Source organism: Neoarius graeffei, chromosome 28, assembly GCF_027579695.1.
Source record: "Neoarius graeffei isolate fNeoGra1 chromosome 28, fNeoGra1.pri, whole genome shotgun sequence".
In the NCBI taxonomy this organism is placed as follows: Eukaryota; Metazoa; Chordata; class Actinopteri; order Siluriformes; family Ariidae; genus Neoarius; species Neoarius graeffei.
Window position 1 is genome coordinate 33,374,452 of NC_083596.1, and position 15,666 is coordinate 33,390,117.

Sequence of the window (15,666 nt, forward strand, 5' to 3'; positions counted from 1 at the left end):
AAACATCGTGTAAACAATCTCTTGAGAATGCCTAACTGGAACCGCTGAGTGTACGTTTACATTGTATTGTACACTTAATATCGCTCATTTGTCACGTTTCTATTTGACACTTGTCACTTCACTTACGCAAGGGTCATTTTTTGAAAAACATTTTAGGTCTATTCTGTATGCAAGGATGCAAACAGTGCGCCTTTTGGCGGATGCCGCCTTTTTCACGGCTGAATCATGCAGATCCGATTTTTTTTTTTTAGGGGGGGCGTTGGAGTGTCTGATTATAATTTCAAAGTAAATTCTGTATTAAAATTACTAAATAAGCAAATCCGTTACAGTCCATGAAACATAGGAAGTATAAGGATGAGAAAAAAACAGTGAATCGGAAAGCTGCGCACATTTGCGCAGCTTCGCGCAAATGTGCGCAGCTTTCCGATGCAAAGTAATATTGCACAGTATTCATAATAGTCTTAAATCAACTCGATATTATACACACACACACATATTTATATGCAGTGTTGAGAGCTCTAAAATTCCAATGTTTACATACCTTGGCTGTAATTAGGACACAACTGTCACTTGTTTTTATATGGTAGACTTCACGGACCCAGCCACAGACAAAATAATTGTATGACTCCAGCGATTTGTATGCTTTGAGGTCGTCAAGTGTGTAGGCACTTTTACTATTCACGAAATAGTTCACAATATCAGGGTACGATATGGATGGCAGCCCTGCATAGTCACTTGAAAATGCATCTTTGTCCACTTCGTAGGGGTCAATTCCCCCAATCAAGGCCAGTTTGGCTGCACACCGTTGTCGTGAGATGTCGTTCAATGTATCCATATACTTCCATTTGCTTGATTTTGGCGACATTGATCTTTATTTTAGAAAACTGACTATATAACTTTATAAATTCGTCCGAGATAACGTAGCCGGTAATGGCGATGGTCCTTTGTTTGCCCCACAATATGGCGGCTGGAGGGCGTTCCCCGGAACACCGTGACGTCAGTGAAAACTATCTATAGTGTAATATGGTGCAGTGTAGTGTAACGCAGGGATGGACCTCAATCTGCAGGGCTTTGTGTGTCCATCTGTATGCAGCTGGCCAGATGGCTTTCTATTGCAATCGTATGGCCACTTCAGGTAGCTCCATATGAATTCGTTTAATGGTCTTCTGCGTGTTAGTTACAAAATTATAATAAAGCTTTACAATTTATTTGGTGTATACTGATGAAGGTTTTTTTTTTTTGGCCAAGGGAAGGGTGGCAGGCCAGAATTACAACGTCACGGTGCACCACTTTAAAAGCGCCCGTGGAGAGCACTGCTGGGCGTTTTCCACAAGACTTACCAGTTTTTTCTGCAAAGCCGAAATCAAACATGCTTTTGTTTTTTCACGGTTGCCATCACGCTATACCATACAGCAGGGGTCACCAAACTTTTTTCTCTGGGGGCCACATTGTCGTTCCTGACTGTGATGGGGGCCGGGGTCGGGTCAGCTATATCACATAGAATTGTATAACCCAGACAAATATGACCACCAGCAGGCCTCATTGTGTAGTAGAGATTACTAGCCTGGCACAGCCAGCCACACTACTATATCCATACTACTATATCAACACTTGATTCCTGGCACATATTTGTTTATCTTTACTAGTGGTTTGCAAAAGTAGTAATCAAGTCTTCACACTTTGTTTTAATTTGAAATACCACTGATATTCCATTTATTTATTTTCTAATAAAAATAATATCAAAGCTGTCAAGGTAAGAAACATCTGCCTGGTTGAGGTGATTGACACTGGCAAAGGTGAGTGGAAAATTATAAATTGTAGGTAGGCCTGTTGATATCATTAATAATATTAATAATAATTGTATGCAGCACTTAATAAAGGTCAAATAAATAGGCCTATAAAATAAATACATTTTAAAAAACAATGAAATTATAATAATATGAGCAATAGATCAATAGATCAAAATCAAGTTTCAAATCAAATCAAGTTTATTTGTACAGCGCTTTTAACAATAAACATTGTCGCAAAGCAGCTTTACAGAATTTGAACGACTTAAAACATGAGCTAATTTTATCCCTAATCTATCCCTAATCTTATAGTCAGATCAATAGATCACAGCAGTTGTGCTGTGTCCTGCACGTCATTGCTCTCATCCATGGCCAAAGCAAAAAACTCGAATTCTGACGCTTTCTCATTCAGCTGGTCATACACGTTGTCCCCCAAATCTTCGGTTCGCCTGGTCATAGTAGGTGCGGAGAGACTCGCCGCGTTGAGCGCATCCTTCTTGTCGGGACACACCTCCTCGGCCACAGCAAGCATGCATACTTTAACAAAGTCCCCATCAGTAAACGGCTTTCCATGGGTAGCTAGTAGGTGAGCTACCTTATAGCTAGCTCGGACAGCAGCCTGGTTGATCTGGGTTTGGTGAAGGAATACATTCTGTTGTGCAGCCAGTCCGCATTTCATCCTCCGAATCCTGTCTTCTCTTGTTTGCCCTCGCAAACTAGCATACTCTTTGTGGCATAGTTCGAATTACGTGGGAGCCAATGGGAGCTGAGCTCCCATTCCCTCAGGCTCCCATGAAAGAAGCAAACTTAATTTTCTGTGGAAGTCTCTCAAATACGTCATATATCACCATAAGAAGCTTGAATAGCCTATATCACCATATAAATATAAATAAAACTCATTTCATTTCCGATCACCATGCAGCCATAACTTTGTATTGAACGTGTTATTAAACTGCAACATGTACGGCTGTACTTCACCACCACACCATTATGCACGCAAACTGAAATTTGCAGCCTGCGAAATCGAATGTGAAGTTAAGTCCGAAGAAGACTTGTCCTCTATCTCACAACGATCTTCCTTTGTTTAACAATATATATATATATATATATATATATATATATATATATATATATATATATATATATATATATTATGGCATGCCGTTCAGGAAATTAATCTGTGAATATATTGAATGAATCCCTGAATATATTGAATGAAACTCTGAATATATGGAATGAATCCCCGAATATATTGAATGAATCCCTGAATATATGGAATGAAACCTTGAATATATGGAATGAAACTCTGAATATATTGAATGAAACTTTGAATATATTGAATGAATCCCCGAATATATTGAATGAAACTTTGAATATATTGAATGAATCCCTGAATATATGGAATGAAACTTTGAATATATGGAATGAAACCTTGAATATATGGAATGAAACTCTGAATATATTGAATGAAACTTTGAATATATTGAATGAATCCCCGAATATATTGAATGAAACTTTGAATATATTGAATGAATCCCTGAATATATGGAATGAAACTTTGAATATATGGAATGAAACCTTGAATATATGGAATGAAACTCTGAATATATTGAATGAAACTTTGAATATATTGAATGAATCCCCGAATATATTGAATGAAACTCTGAATATATGGAATGAAACTTTGAATATATTGAATGAAACTTTGAATATATGGAATGAAACTTTGAATATATTGAATGAATCCCCGAATATATTGAATGAAACTTTGAATATATTGAATGAATCCCTGAATATATTGAATGAAACTTTGAATATATGGAATGAAACCTTGAATATATGGAATGAAACTTTGTATTCTGCCCCCGCTCCCACAGCTCGGCAGACAGACAACAGGTCCCAAGAAAAACTCTGACTCAGAGGAGAGTATTAGAGTATATTGAGAAACGCTGTAAAACTCGACAGACAAAATTTACAAATTAGTTTTATATACAGAAAATACCGTTATACAAATATGATCCACGAGGGAAATGACCTTTGTCACCGTAGCTTCGTTGCACATAAAAGAAGTAAACACTAATAAAACCACAAGCATTCGCCAGAGTGTTAACAATGTCTTTATTGTTTAAAATAGCCGCAACCAAATCCCGAGCCGACTGACTAATTTTTGCTGCAGGACGTCGGCAGTGCCTTCATGACGTCAGCCAAGTTTCATTCCATATATTCAGAGTTTCATTCCATATATTCAGAGTTTCATTCAATATATTCAGAGTTTCATTCCATATATTCAGAGTTTCAATCAATATATTCGGGGATTCATTCAATATATTCAGAGTTTCATTCAATATATTCGGGGATTCATTCAATATATTCAAAGTTTCATTCAATATATTCAGAGTTTCATTCCATATATTCAAGCTAGGTTTCATTCCATATATTCAAAGTTTCATTCAATATATTCAGGGATTCATTCAATATATTCAAAGTTTCATTCAATATATTCGGGGATTCATTCAATATATTCAGAGTTTCATTCCATATATTCAAGGTTTCATTCAATATATTCAGGGATTCATTCAATATATTCAAAGTTTCATTCAATATATTCGGGGATTCATTCAATATATTCGGGGATTCATTCAATATATTCAGAGTTTCATTCCATATATTCAAGGTTTCATTCCATATATTCAAAGTTTCATTCAATATATTCAGGGATTCATTCAATATATTCAAAGTTTCATTCCATATATTCAGAGTTTCATTCAATATATTCAGAGTTTCATTCCATATTCAAAGTTTCATTCAATATATTCGGGGATTCATTCCATATATTCAGAGTTTCATTCAATATATTCAGGGATTCATTCAATATATTCAAAGATTAATTTCCTGAACGGCATGCCATAATATATATATATATATATATATATATATATATATATATATATACACAATATATATATATATATATATATATATATATATATATATATATATATATATATATATATATAATTTTTCATATATATATATATATATATATATGCAACACCGTGTGTGCGCGTGCATGCGTGCGCCTGTGTGTGAAAGCTGTGCACTGCAGTGCGCAAAAGTGCGCTGGTCCAGGAGAGCGAGTATGCATTGCTTTTTTTTTTTTTTTAAAATAGAGACCCCCATAGGGTCAAATTTATAATTCGAACCCTGCTTTGTGGCGGGTTTCATAGTGACGACGCAGATTATATTCTTTGAAAACCGGCACACTTTCTTTACATACAAGACAAACTGCACGGTCCTTACACTGAACGAAAAAATAATCGGTGGTCCACTGTTCTTTAAAAACTCTGCACTCTCTGTCAGCTTTTCGCTTACAGCTAGCCATTTTGCTGTCCTGAACACTGACAGTTCTCTGTGCGCGCACTGCCCGTCACTGCTTGATCGCGAGCATATGACGAAAATTCGGAAAATATGTTCATTTTATAACTAAATATCAATTTTAATTGATAAAATCAACAAAATACAAGATGCAGACATGTTATTATTTGCCAAAAAGCAATTTAAAAAAATAGGCCATGACCACTTTTGGGGATTGCCTCATAGGGCCGGTTCAAGTGATGGGGGGCAGAGGGGCTGGGGGGCCGGTCAAAGGGGGGTGGCGGGCCGGATCTGGCCCGCGGGCCGTAGTTTGGTGACCCCTGCCATACAGGATAGGGTCGCCATCTTACCATGTGGGAACCACATGATATGCTATAATTTAATACGCGCTAAATGATTGGACGATATAAGGATTAGCCAATTGGTTCCCACCTTGTATCTAGTCACATGTACACAGCTTCAGCAACCAAACGGCATGCAAGTAATGGCGTTCCTTATCAAATAAGTCTGACGAGAAAGTTTGAACAATTACGGGAAAATTGCATTTGGCTGAAAAACAACCGATTCAGACCTCATTACAACCAATGATTTCGATCGGCAATTGGTTACTAATGAAAACCCTGATATAATATCTTTTATGTGCAATGTGTGGATAGAACTAGGTCTGCATCAACTGATTGACAAAATAGTTGGCAAGAAATTTAATTATCAGTTAGTTGGAGTGTATTATGAAGCATACTATGACATAATGTGGCACTTCAGTTAGACATTTGATTGAAATCATGGAACCACAGAGAACAGCCTCATCTAAAGTAGTGGAAAACTTGGATTATGTACATTACACTATATGCTATAGGCCTCATGAAATAACTTTTTTCCATGTGAGTAATACTTCTATTTGTAATCATTCATTGATGGGAAAGTGAGAAACAGTGAAAGTGCAATCGTCTGGTTGATGTTTCAGGTGCCAGGTACCTGATAGTGGTTTCACAGCTATCCACATACTATTATCTATTATCCTTGTACGTAATGTTATTAGGGATAACAGAATCTAAACTTAAATCCATATACAAAGCCTAACTCTGGCTAAAACTGTAAACTTAAATTTAAACCTTTCTATGATCAGCAGAAAAGAGATTTCTGTTAAAAATGAATTGTGGACCATTTGAAAGGCTATCTGCCTGTCCGTTTGTCTGTCTGTCTCTCTCTCTCAAACTTGCAGGATTCTCTTTTATCCAGAGGTCTCACAGGCAACTCTCGTAAGGATATTGTTACAAGGGTAGAAAGATGCATGTAGGATATATTGGTAGAAGGGTTGATGTTTTGAAGCGACACTTGCATATGACTAGTGTCCTCCATTTCTAGATGCATGGTAAATAGTCTCACACAGCAGCATAAATAATTTAGATTCCTCTGCTAAAATCTCATCCCAGGCTTAATATTATGAAACATTAATGTGCTCAAAATAAGGAAAGAGTCCATTTCACTGCCTCTGGGGAACAGTTTCATTAAAAATGAAGAGTGATAATTAGACCTTCCTTCACTCTCTGTTTTTCCTGCTAGCATTGGTGCCTCTGATGATGCCCTGCTATATATTACACTGATGAGGCATGCTGACCCAGGCATAAACAGAAAGACAGACAGTTCTTATGTTTAATGAGAGATTTCCTCTTGTTGTCTGCACTTTTGTAAGAACTAATAGAAGAGGGAGAGTGTGGTCCTTCACTCTCCACACAATATTTTGCAATATTACCCAATTTACCCAAATTTTTTTTTTCCGTGAAACTACCGTACTATTGTCATATCTGTTCAAGTCCCTTATTATTCTGTTTCAGACAAAGTGCATGTATCAAGTGAACTAAATCAGTTCAAAATAGCACAGTATGGTAGTTGGTTCTTTGTTGGATGGCTTACAATGGCTTGCAAAAGTATTCAACCCCTCTGGATTTTATCAGAGTTGTCTGAATAACAAATGATAAAAGTAAGTAAAAGAAGGGAAGTTTGCAACAAAAATATTAACAGGAAGAATGTGTATTCTTCCTGTTAATATTTTTGTTGCAAACTTCCCTTCTTTTACTCTGAATTTTTCAAAGTCAGAATTAATTATTGATCAGCAAGTATTTCAAAGAAAATCCAAACCTGAACAGTGCTGCTTGCATGAGTATTCAACCTTCCAGGTTCTGAAAGCTCCAAATGAAAGATATTGTTTTAACAAGGACACAACTGACTTTATAATTGGCCTTAACCTCTGAAATATTAAAACAGCTCTCAATTTCAGACCAGAAACAATCTCAATTAAACTGCCATTGAAGACACTGTCAGTCTGAAAGAAAAGAGTGAAAATGAAGACCAAGTAGCATTCTAAGGAAGTTAAAGATAAGGTAGAATTTCATAACATAGGAATAGGATGTAAGATTACATCTGGTTGGACATCCCACTGCTGTATCAGTAGTGAGGAAGTGGAAGCTGCATCACACCACCCAAGCACCATCTAGAGCCATGCCCTCCCTCAAAACTCCACAAGAGACTGGTGAGGGAAGCCGTTGTGAGACTTACTGTAGGTGCAATTAGTAATTAAGTGATCAATCTCATTGTCATTAAATCAGTCTCATTATATAATACCTTTAATTTTGATGCTCAATAATAAATTATCAAACAGCTAAATTATGGTATATTCCAAATTATTATGATCACTTACCATATTACACAACCTATATGCACCTTGGAGTCCTTTGAGATTGAGTCACTTCAAAAATATTGGAACAGCAAATAAACACACAGTTTCAATAATAATTAAATTTATTATAACAAAGATAAAATGAATAATGGCAGTTGAAATATATACAAATGATATATACTTGATGAGCGTGTGTGTGTTTATCTGAGGTATGTGTGTCACCAGATGGAAAAGAATTAGCTCTGAGTTGCTAGCTAAGATGTGTTTGTGTGTGTGTGAGGCCTGGTGACCACGTGTTTCTAAGTAAACAAGAGAGTTAGCTTTGGTTGCTAATTAGACAAAAGAATTAACCGTATGTGGCTAGCTAAGGCCCGAGGATCCTACCTCGTGGAGTTAAGACAAAAGGTGTGTATGTGAGTGTGGAGGAGGGCCGCCACGTGTTCCCTTGAGACAATACACTTGGCCCTGGATGCTAATGGAACAAAAGAATTAGCCGTAGGCTAATTTCACTAGCTTATAACAGTACTAAATCCACTGAAATCTTGATGCGGTCAAAATACATGTAATAATGAAATTAAAGTGTTAGCCAGGAATAGAGAGAGAGCATGCAAAGCCTATCTATTAAACAATTGAGAGATTAAAACAAAATAGAACAATCATCAATTCAACACGCTGCGTGTCTACAGTGTAAACAATTAAACCGTTCCTGAGTTTAAATTCACACTACTTCAATAAAAAAACTAATTCCTAAGACTAGTTTTATGCCCAAATGCCAGTCTTACTTCAGCATCTCGTCTACGCGAGATTATGAGAAGATGTTCTGAGACTTTGGGAGTTTCACCGTTGTGGAGCACGTGAGCCGCTTCCGTGGAAGGCAGAGGATTTCTTGGTCTGACGCGTGGTCGCTCGTGATGAAAAGAAGTCTCTGATCAGAATAATGTGCACAACGCTTTAATTAGAAGGATCCGGTCGCTTCTAACTTTTAAATTAAACTGCTTGGGCTGCAGTTGTACGTAACGTTACTGATAATAGACAAACAAAATTGGCTGTAGCTCAATCTGAGTTTAAAATCGCGCGATTCCAGAATCTACCGTGGCCAAAGGTGAAAGAAAAGCGCGAAACTCTGATTCTTGAGGAAAAGAAAAGACGTCTTTATCTGGTTTTCTGGTGCGGGGTATCTCTTTGTGTCCAGATGGCTTGACATCCAAGACACGAGAGAGAGAGACGGAAGCGTTGTTCCGTTACTTATGCCTTCCTGGAGGATGTGACGTTGGTGATCCCGCCCAGGCATGACGTAGGTCAACGCGGAAGTTGGCTGATGGGAAATGTAGTTTCTTAAAGAGACGGGCTGTTGTAGTTCTTAGACGGACTGTGTTGCCTACATTACCCTAAGGAGTTACAGAGTACAGTGACTGAGAGTAAGCATGAAGGTGCACAAAGCAAATTTCTCATCACATTGGTGTGATGAGACGAAGATGGAGATACTGTATTTGGGTAAGTTTCAAAGCTCTATGTGTGGTGCAAACCTTATGCAGATTATGCCTAAATTGACACCATCACTACAGTGAAATATAGTGGTGGCAGCATTATGACAAGTTCCGTGGACTCTCTTTATCCTTACAACTGGGCTTTTTCTCAAATTTGAAGAGATGGTGCAAAATACAGAAGGATATTACAAGAAAACCTAAAAAAAAAAACCTAACCTTGGGAGAAACTTTTCACCTTTGAGTAGGATAAAAACAAGGCCAAAGTAACAAAGGCGTGGTTAAAAACAAAAAAGGTGAATGTCCTACAGTGGCCAAGTCAAATATATTAATCCCAATGAGAATCTGTGCAGTTTAAAAGTTACAGTCAGCAAACATAACCCAACCATTCTGATGAACCTAGAGCAAATCTGTGAGGAAGAATGGTCAGAAATCACTCCCAAACACTGCAGAGCTGGTAGGGGCTCACCCCAACACATTTAAAGCTGTTATTGCAGGAAATGTTGGTTCTAGGGGTTGAATACTTATGCAAGCAGCATTTTTAAAATATCCCATGAATAATGAATTTTGACTTTGGAAAATTTACTTTAATAGCATATTGGTTTGCAATAAAAAGATTGTTCCAGTCAATCTGTGTAAGTGCAATTTGTATTCCGGATGAATCTGATGACTTTTAAGGGGGTTGATTTTGTTTGCAAAACACAATACCTTATACATTATATACAGTAGCATTATTCTGATCAAAGGTCACATGGCAGGCCAGAAAACCAAGCCCTGGTTCTATCCAGTGGTGGTCAGAAGTTTACATACAGTGACATGAATGTCATCTTGGATATTAATGTCATGGCAATATTTGGGCTTTCAGTAATTTCTTTGAGCTGTTCTTTTTCTGTGGCAGAATGTACAGCATACATCTTTGATTTAAAAAAACACACACACACACACACACACACACACTAGAATTTGGTGCACAAGTTTTAACTTTCTTTGGGTTTTCTGAAATCAACACAGGTTCAAAATTATACATACAGGGTCAAAATTTTTCATATGCTCACTTAGATTATTAATTCAGAGATGCTGAAACTTCCAAAATATCTTATCTTGCCAAGGCCGAGGTCTCTTAACTTCCTGTTCGTGATCATGACTGACTACAGCTGGTAGCTTCTCTGTGGCTTCATAAAAAGGGTTTGTTTACAGCACTCATTGGATTGACCAGCACAGAGTAAAATGGGAAAGTCCAAGGAGCTTAGTGCAGATCTGAGAAAGAGGATCGCAGATATACACAACTCCGGAATGTCTCTTGGAGCCATTTCTAAACAATTGCAAATTCCAAGATCAGTTCAAACAATTGTATTCAAGTTATTGTGAGGTGTGGAGGATGGCCTCATATGAACAGTTGAAAGTCACACTTGGAAGATACTCTGGACACTTACAGTAATGCTTTTGTGGCTGAGGACTACAGTTGACTTGCTAACTTTAGGACTGCAGTTGTCATGAACAGTTTTGCGTTCAAGTTTCCATCAGTGAAGAGTTTATAACATCAACGAAACAGAATTCATGTTAAAACTGTTAAAAATGTTATCATGTTGTCTGTTATCACCCAAATGAAGGATGGGTTCCCTTTTTAGTCTGGTTCCTCTTGAGGTTTCTTCTTCATGTCATCTGACAGAGTTTGTCCTTGCCACTGTCGCCATAGGCTTGCTCATTGGGGATAGATTAGGGATAAAATTAGCTCATGTTTAAAGTCATTAAAATTATGTAAAGCTGCTTTGCAACAATGTCTCTTGTTAAAAGTGCTATAAAAATGAACTTGAACATGTAGTCACTTTACCAAGTCACTTTGCTTCAAGAAAACCCAAACTGTCACCCTCAGCTGAAAGGAAATTGGTTTGGATGGTCAGCAACAACCTGGGAACCACCATAGCACAGCCCTGTCATGAACTGGAAGCTGGTGGATCACTGTCTACAGTCCAGATCACCATGGACTAAGAGGCTGCTATCCAAGAAATAACCCCCTGCTCCAAAATTGACACCTTCGAGCTTAACTAAAGTTTGAAGCTGACCACATGGACAAAGGGAAAAAAAAGCTTTCTGGAGGAAAGCTGTATGGTCAGATGAGACAAAGATTGAGTCGTTTGGTTGCAATGACCACCATGTACAGAGGGACACTATACCAGCTGGTGGTGATGGTAGGATCATCATGTTCTAAGGCTGTTTTGTTGCCAGTGGAACTGGTTCATTGCACAAAGTGGATGGAATAATGAAGAAGGAGAACTACCTCAGAGTTCTTCAGCATAAACCATCAGAAACTTGAACACGACTTGGGACTTACAATAGGAGAATGAACCCAAACACACATCAGAGCTGGTCATGGAGGATAAAGCAGGCTAACATTAAGCTTAAAACAAGTCCTGACTTCAACCCTATTGAAAATGTATGGAACATGCTTATAAGTCAAGTCCATGCCAAGAAAAAAAAAATTAACTGAACTCTACCAATTCTACCATGAAGAGTTGCGAAATATCGAACCAGAGTTCTGCCAGAAGCTTGTTCATGATAAACAAAAATGTTTGGTCAAGGTGAATCTTTCAAAGAGACATTTTACCCAAATATTAGGTGTTCTGTATGTATATTTTTGACCCTGTATGTATAATTTTGACCCGGTGTTGATTTCAGAAAACCCAATGAAAATTAAAACTTGTGCACCAAATTCTAGTGTTTTTTTTTCTTTTTTTTTAATTAAAGATGTATGCTGTACATTCTGCCACAGAAAAAGAACAGTTCAAAAAATGACTGAAAACCCAAATATTGCCATGACATTCATATCCAAGATGACAGTCATGTTGCTGTATGTAAACTTCTGACCACAACTGTACGTAGTTCAGGACCAGGGCTAAACTACATATTTAAATGTTATTTGGTGCTTTTAAAATACTTCTTACCAGAAAACATCAGGCAATGACAAAAACAAGATTTCTCTGATGTCTGCTAAATACAACAGTTAATGTTAGTGCATGCATGTTGTAAATAAAATCAGTTACAGTCTACCAAGAACAAATATGATTGACTAAGGTTTGTAACTGAATAAATATCTCACTAATTAAATTGTTTCCCCAATTCTGGGCTGCTGTGGCTCAGAGCAGGTTGTTTTTTGGTGCGATTTGTTTGTCTGCCTGTAAGTAGAATTGCACAAAACCTACCAACCTGATTTCCATGAAACTTGGTGGAAGGGTATAACATAGACCAAGGAAGAACCCATTAAATGTTGGAGCACATCCAAGTCAAAAGTCAGATCCAAAAATATATTTTAATTTTTGCTAACATTGCAAGATATGACATTTGCCATACATCTTACAATCCATTAGATGGCAATAAAACTCAATAGTGAAAAAGCATATCCAGTGGAGAAATATAATGACTGCATATCACAATCCACATTAACAGGTGCCAGTAATCCTCTAGGGTACACATGTAGGCGCACAAGTCTAATAATTTTGGATATATTGACAGACATTTGCATATCATAGAGTCGACGATTGTCCTCGGCAGAGGTTAGCACTCCGAGTGTCGTCCTAGTTTATTTTATGTAAGCAATACAGATTAAGAACACCAGATGGTGCTGTATGATAAGCACACCTGTGATTAAAAGCACAGAATTTATTATCTAGTACTTTTCCTGAATAGCTCAGAAGTAGTTTAATGTAAGTTGAGAATGGTGGTCACTGAATTAAACATAAAGGTAATAATACATATCTAAATATACCAAACACTGAAATATAGATGGTTAAGTTTAAATTTTATTATAGTTTAACAGAGTGTAATATCCATCAGTATAGTTTGCTCACTGCCTTCATACATAAATAACGTCAATATACTATGATTTTTTTTCTTTTAATGTCACTGTTTTTATTTGTGTTTTTATTCAGGTGTGCCAGAGCGTTCAGAGTTTGACTCAGTTACTTTACAGTTTGCAGGTGATATCTTTTACACACACACACACACACACACACACACACACACACACACACACACACACAGAGTAATTGCAGTGGCTTAGTGTTTTTTTCATTCCCTAATAGCATGTTTTACAGTCCTTATGAGGACCTTCCATTGACTGTCACTAATGCAGCTAATTAATGCTTTGCCTTGGCCTAACTCTAACCTTAACCTCAACCCCAGTGACCAAAATAATTTTTTTTTTTTTTTTTGAATAAAAGGCTGGTGTCCCCATAACATCAAACATCTGTTGGAAATTTCTCTCTCTCCCTGTGGGGATATTTGGTGCCCACCAAGATATAAACACACACACATACACAGAGAGAGAGAGAGAATGTAGCATATTTCAGTTAGTTGAATTCTTATTTTCATCTTTGCTAAGGTTTAGAGAAACCTATAGGTTTCTCTAAACCTTAGCAAAGATGAAGAATTCAACACCAGAGGTAGACAAAGTACCCAACCTCATTACTTAAGACAAAGTACAGATACCACTGGTCAGATGTTACTCAGATACAAGTGAAGGTTGTATAGTTAAATTTTTACTTAAGTTAAAGTACTGAAGTACTTGCTTTTAAAAATATTTAAGTATTAAAAGTACATTTTCTGTCAACGCATCATTGTATTATTGCCACAACGCTTACAATACCTAATACCGTTATCAAAGATAGAAATGTGAATTCACAAATTGAACGCGTGCTGTGCCATCATGGTGGTTTAACGTTAAGCTAGTTAATCAATGAAACTCCACCTGACATGCTAGCAAATTCTTTTCAAACTCGAAATCATGTTGGATAGCTAATGCTACTAGAAAAGAGATTTCTACATTTTGTTTATTTGGCAAGATTATGCTAAAACATATTTCTGAAAAGACTTCAGATAAGTTAACGTTATTCACGTTAGCATAACTCCGTTTTTACATGCTAACTAACCAAGTTAACTAGCTATGTGTTAACGTTAGTCGTGGACAAGGCTATGGCAACTTGGCAGGCAAATCCATAGAAAGTCATTCAAAATTCTGTGAAATTTGGCAGTGAAATCACCATGACAATGACTGAAGCATTGCACTGATCAATGTGAACAGCAGTATTATTTTTGGGGCAACTCTGTATCCAAAGTACTTCATCTATGGAGAAATAAATCCTTTTTTTTAAAAGTTACTCCAAAGGTGTAGAAATCGGTCAATATTGACTTTCCTATGCCATATGCCTGTATCATGAACATTTATCACAGTTTTTCATAGGCTGCACTCATCATCCAATGCACGTTAAATGTTTATTCGTTTCTGTTTAGAAGTTTTCAATAATTAATACTGTTTGATGATTTTCAGGCTGTGGTCACCATCCAGGACAGCCGCTATGAAGTGCGTCGTCTCCTCCTCCTCCTCCTCTCAAGTTCTGCCCACCAACGGATCTCCCAGGGTTCCCTGCAAGAGCAGGAGCGCCAGCGGGAAGCAGAGTGTCGGCGACAGGAGCTGGCACGAGTGGCCCGGGAACGGCAGCGGTGGGCACATGAGTGCCAGGCACAGCAGCTGCGGTATGAAGAGAGGGAAAGCAAGCTGGCACAACGGGAGCAGCAGTGCCATGACGAGGTGCAGAGACTGCAGCGCCAACGTGAGGAGCTGGAAGAGCAGCAGCAGGAGTACCAGCAGAGCCTGGAAAGGCTGAAGGAGGGCCAGCGGAATGTGGAAAGAGAGAGAGAGAAGCTGGAAATGCAGCAGAGGATGATGGAAAGATGGAAACATGAACGCCAACACAGCCTGTCTGTAACAAGCATCAAGATGGAAGGTCACCAAGGGTTAGGAGATGAAACAAAAGTATGTATGAGTACCGTATATGGGTCACTTCTCATGTGTAACCCTCTCTCTTGCATTGCAACAGGATGGTCACAGCGTACGTGTGTGTGTGTGTGTGTGTGTGTGTGTGTTAAGGCCCATTTGTACTTCGGAAAGTCTACGGCATAGGTATGGTGTCAACACAAGGTGAAGTATTTATAATTGCCTGTAACGTGCATGTTTCCTCTAGGAGGCGCTGCCACATGAAACACCAGAATTTACTGCTTTTCACACAGAAGAAGAGTGGAATACGGTTCTGTGTTTCACTGTAGGAATAAACAACAGAAAATAAGAGTGTTGTTTCGAAAGAGATTTACTATTGTAAAAATTTAATTCATTATAAACAAAGTGAATTCTCACTGAAAGCATTTTCTGGAGTGTTTTAACTCGTCTGTATTCAGCAGTATGAGCAGCTCGAAGCGAAAGTCCCACTGCGCTTTCAGGAACGAAGCAGAAAAAAATATCAGTGTTTAAATCCATAGGACTAAGTGTAGAATTAAACTGGCTGTGATAATG

General features: G+C 37.7%; 1 protein-coding gene across 4 annotated transcripts in view; it reads left to right on the forward strand.

The window, feature by feature from the left end:
* Nucleotides 1-15,666, forward strand: part of arhgef28a (Rho guanine nucleotide exchange factor (GEF) 28a) — a 269,023-nt gene that overhangs the window by 236,154 nt on the left and 17,203 nt on the right. For all 4 annotated transcript variants that reach the window (XM_060913034.1, XM_060913035.1, XM_060913039.1 and 1 more), the window contains 2 exons: nt 13,250-13,297; nt 14,647-15,132. In XM_060913034.1, coding sequence (XP_060769017.1) covers nt 13,250-13,297; nt 14,647-15,132 — 534 coding nt within the window. The remainder of the gene's footprint in view (nt 1-13,249; nt 13,298-14,646; nt 15,133-15,666) is intronic.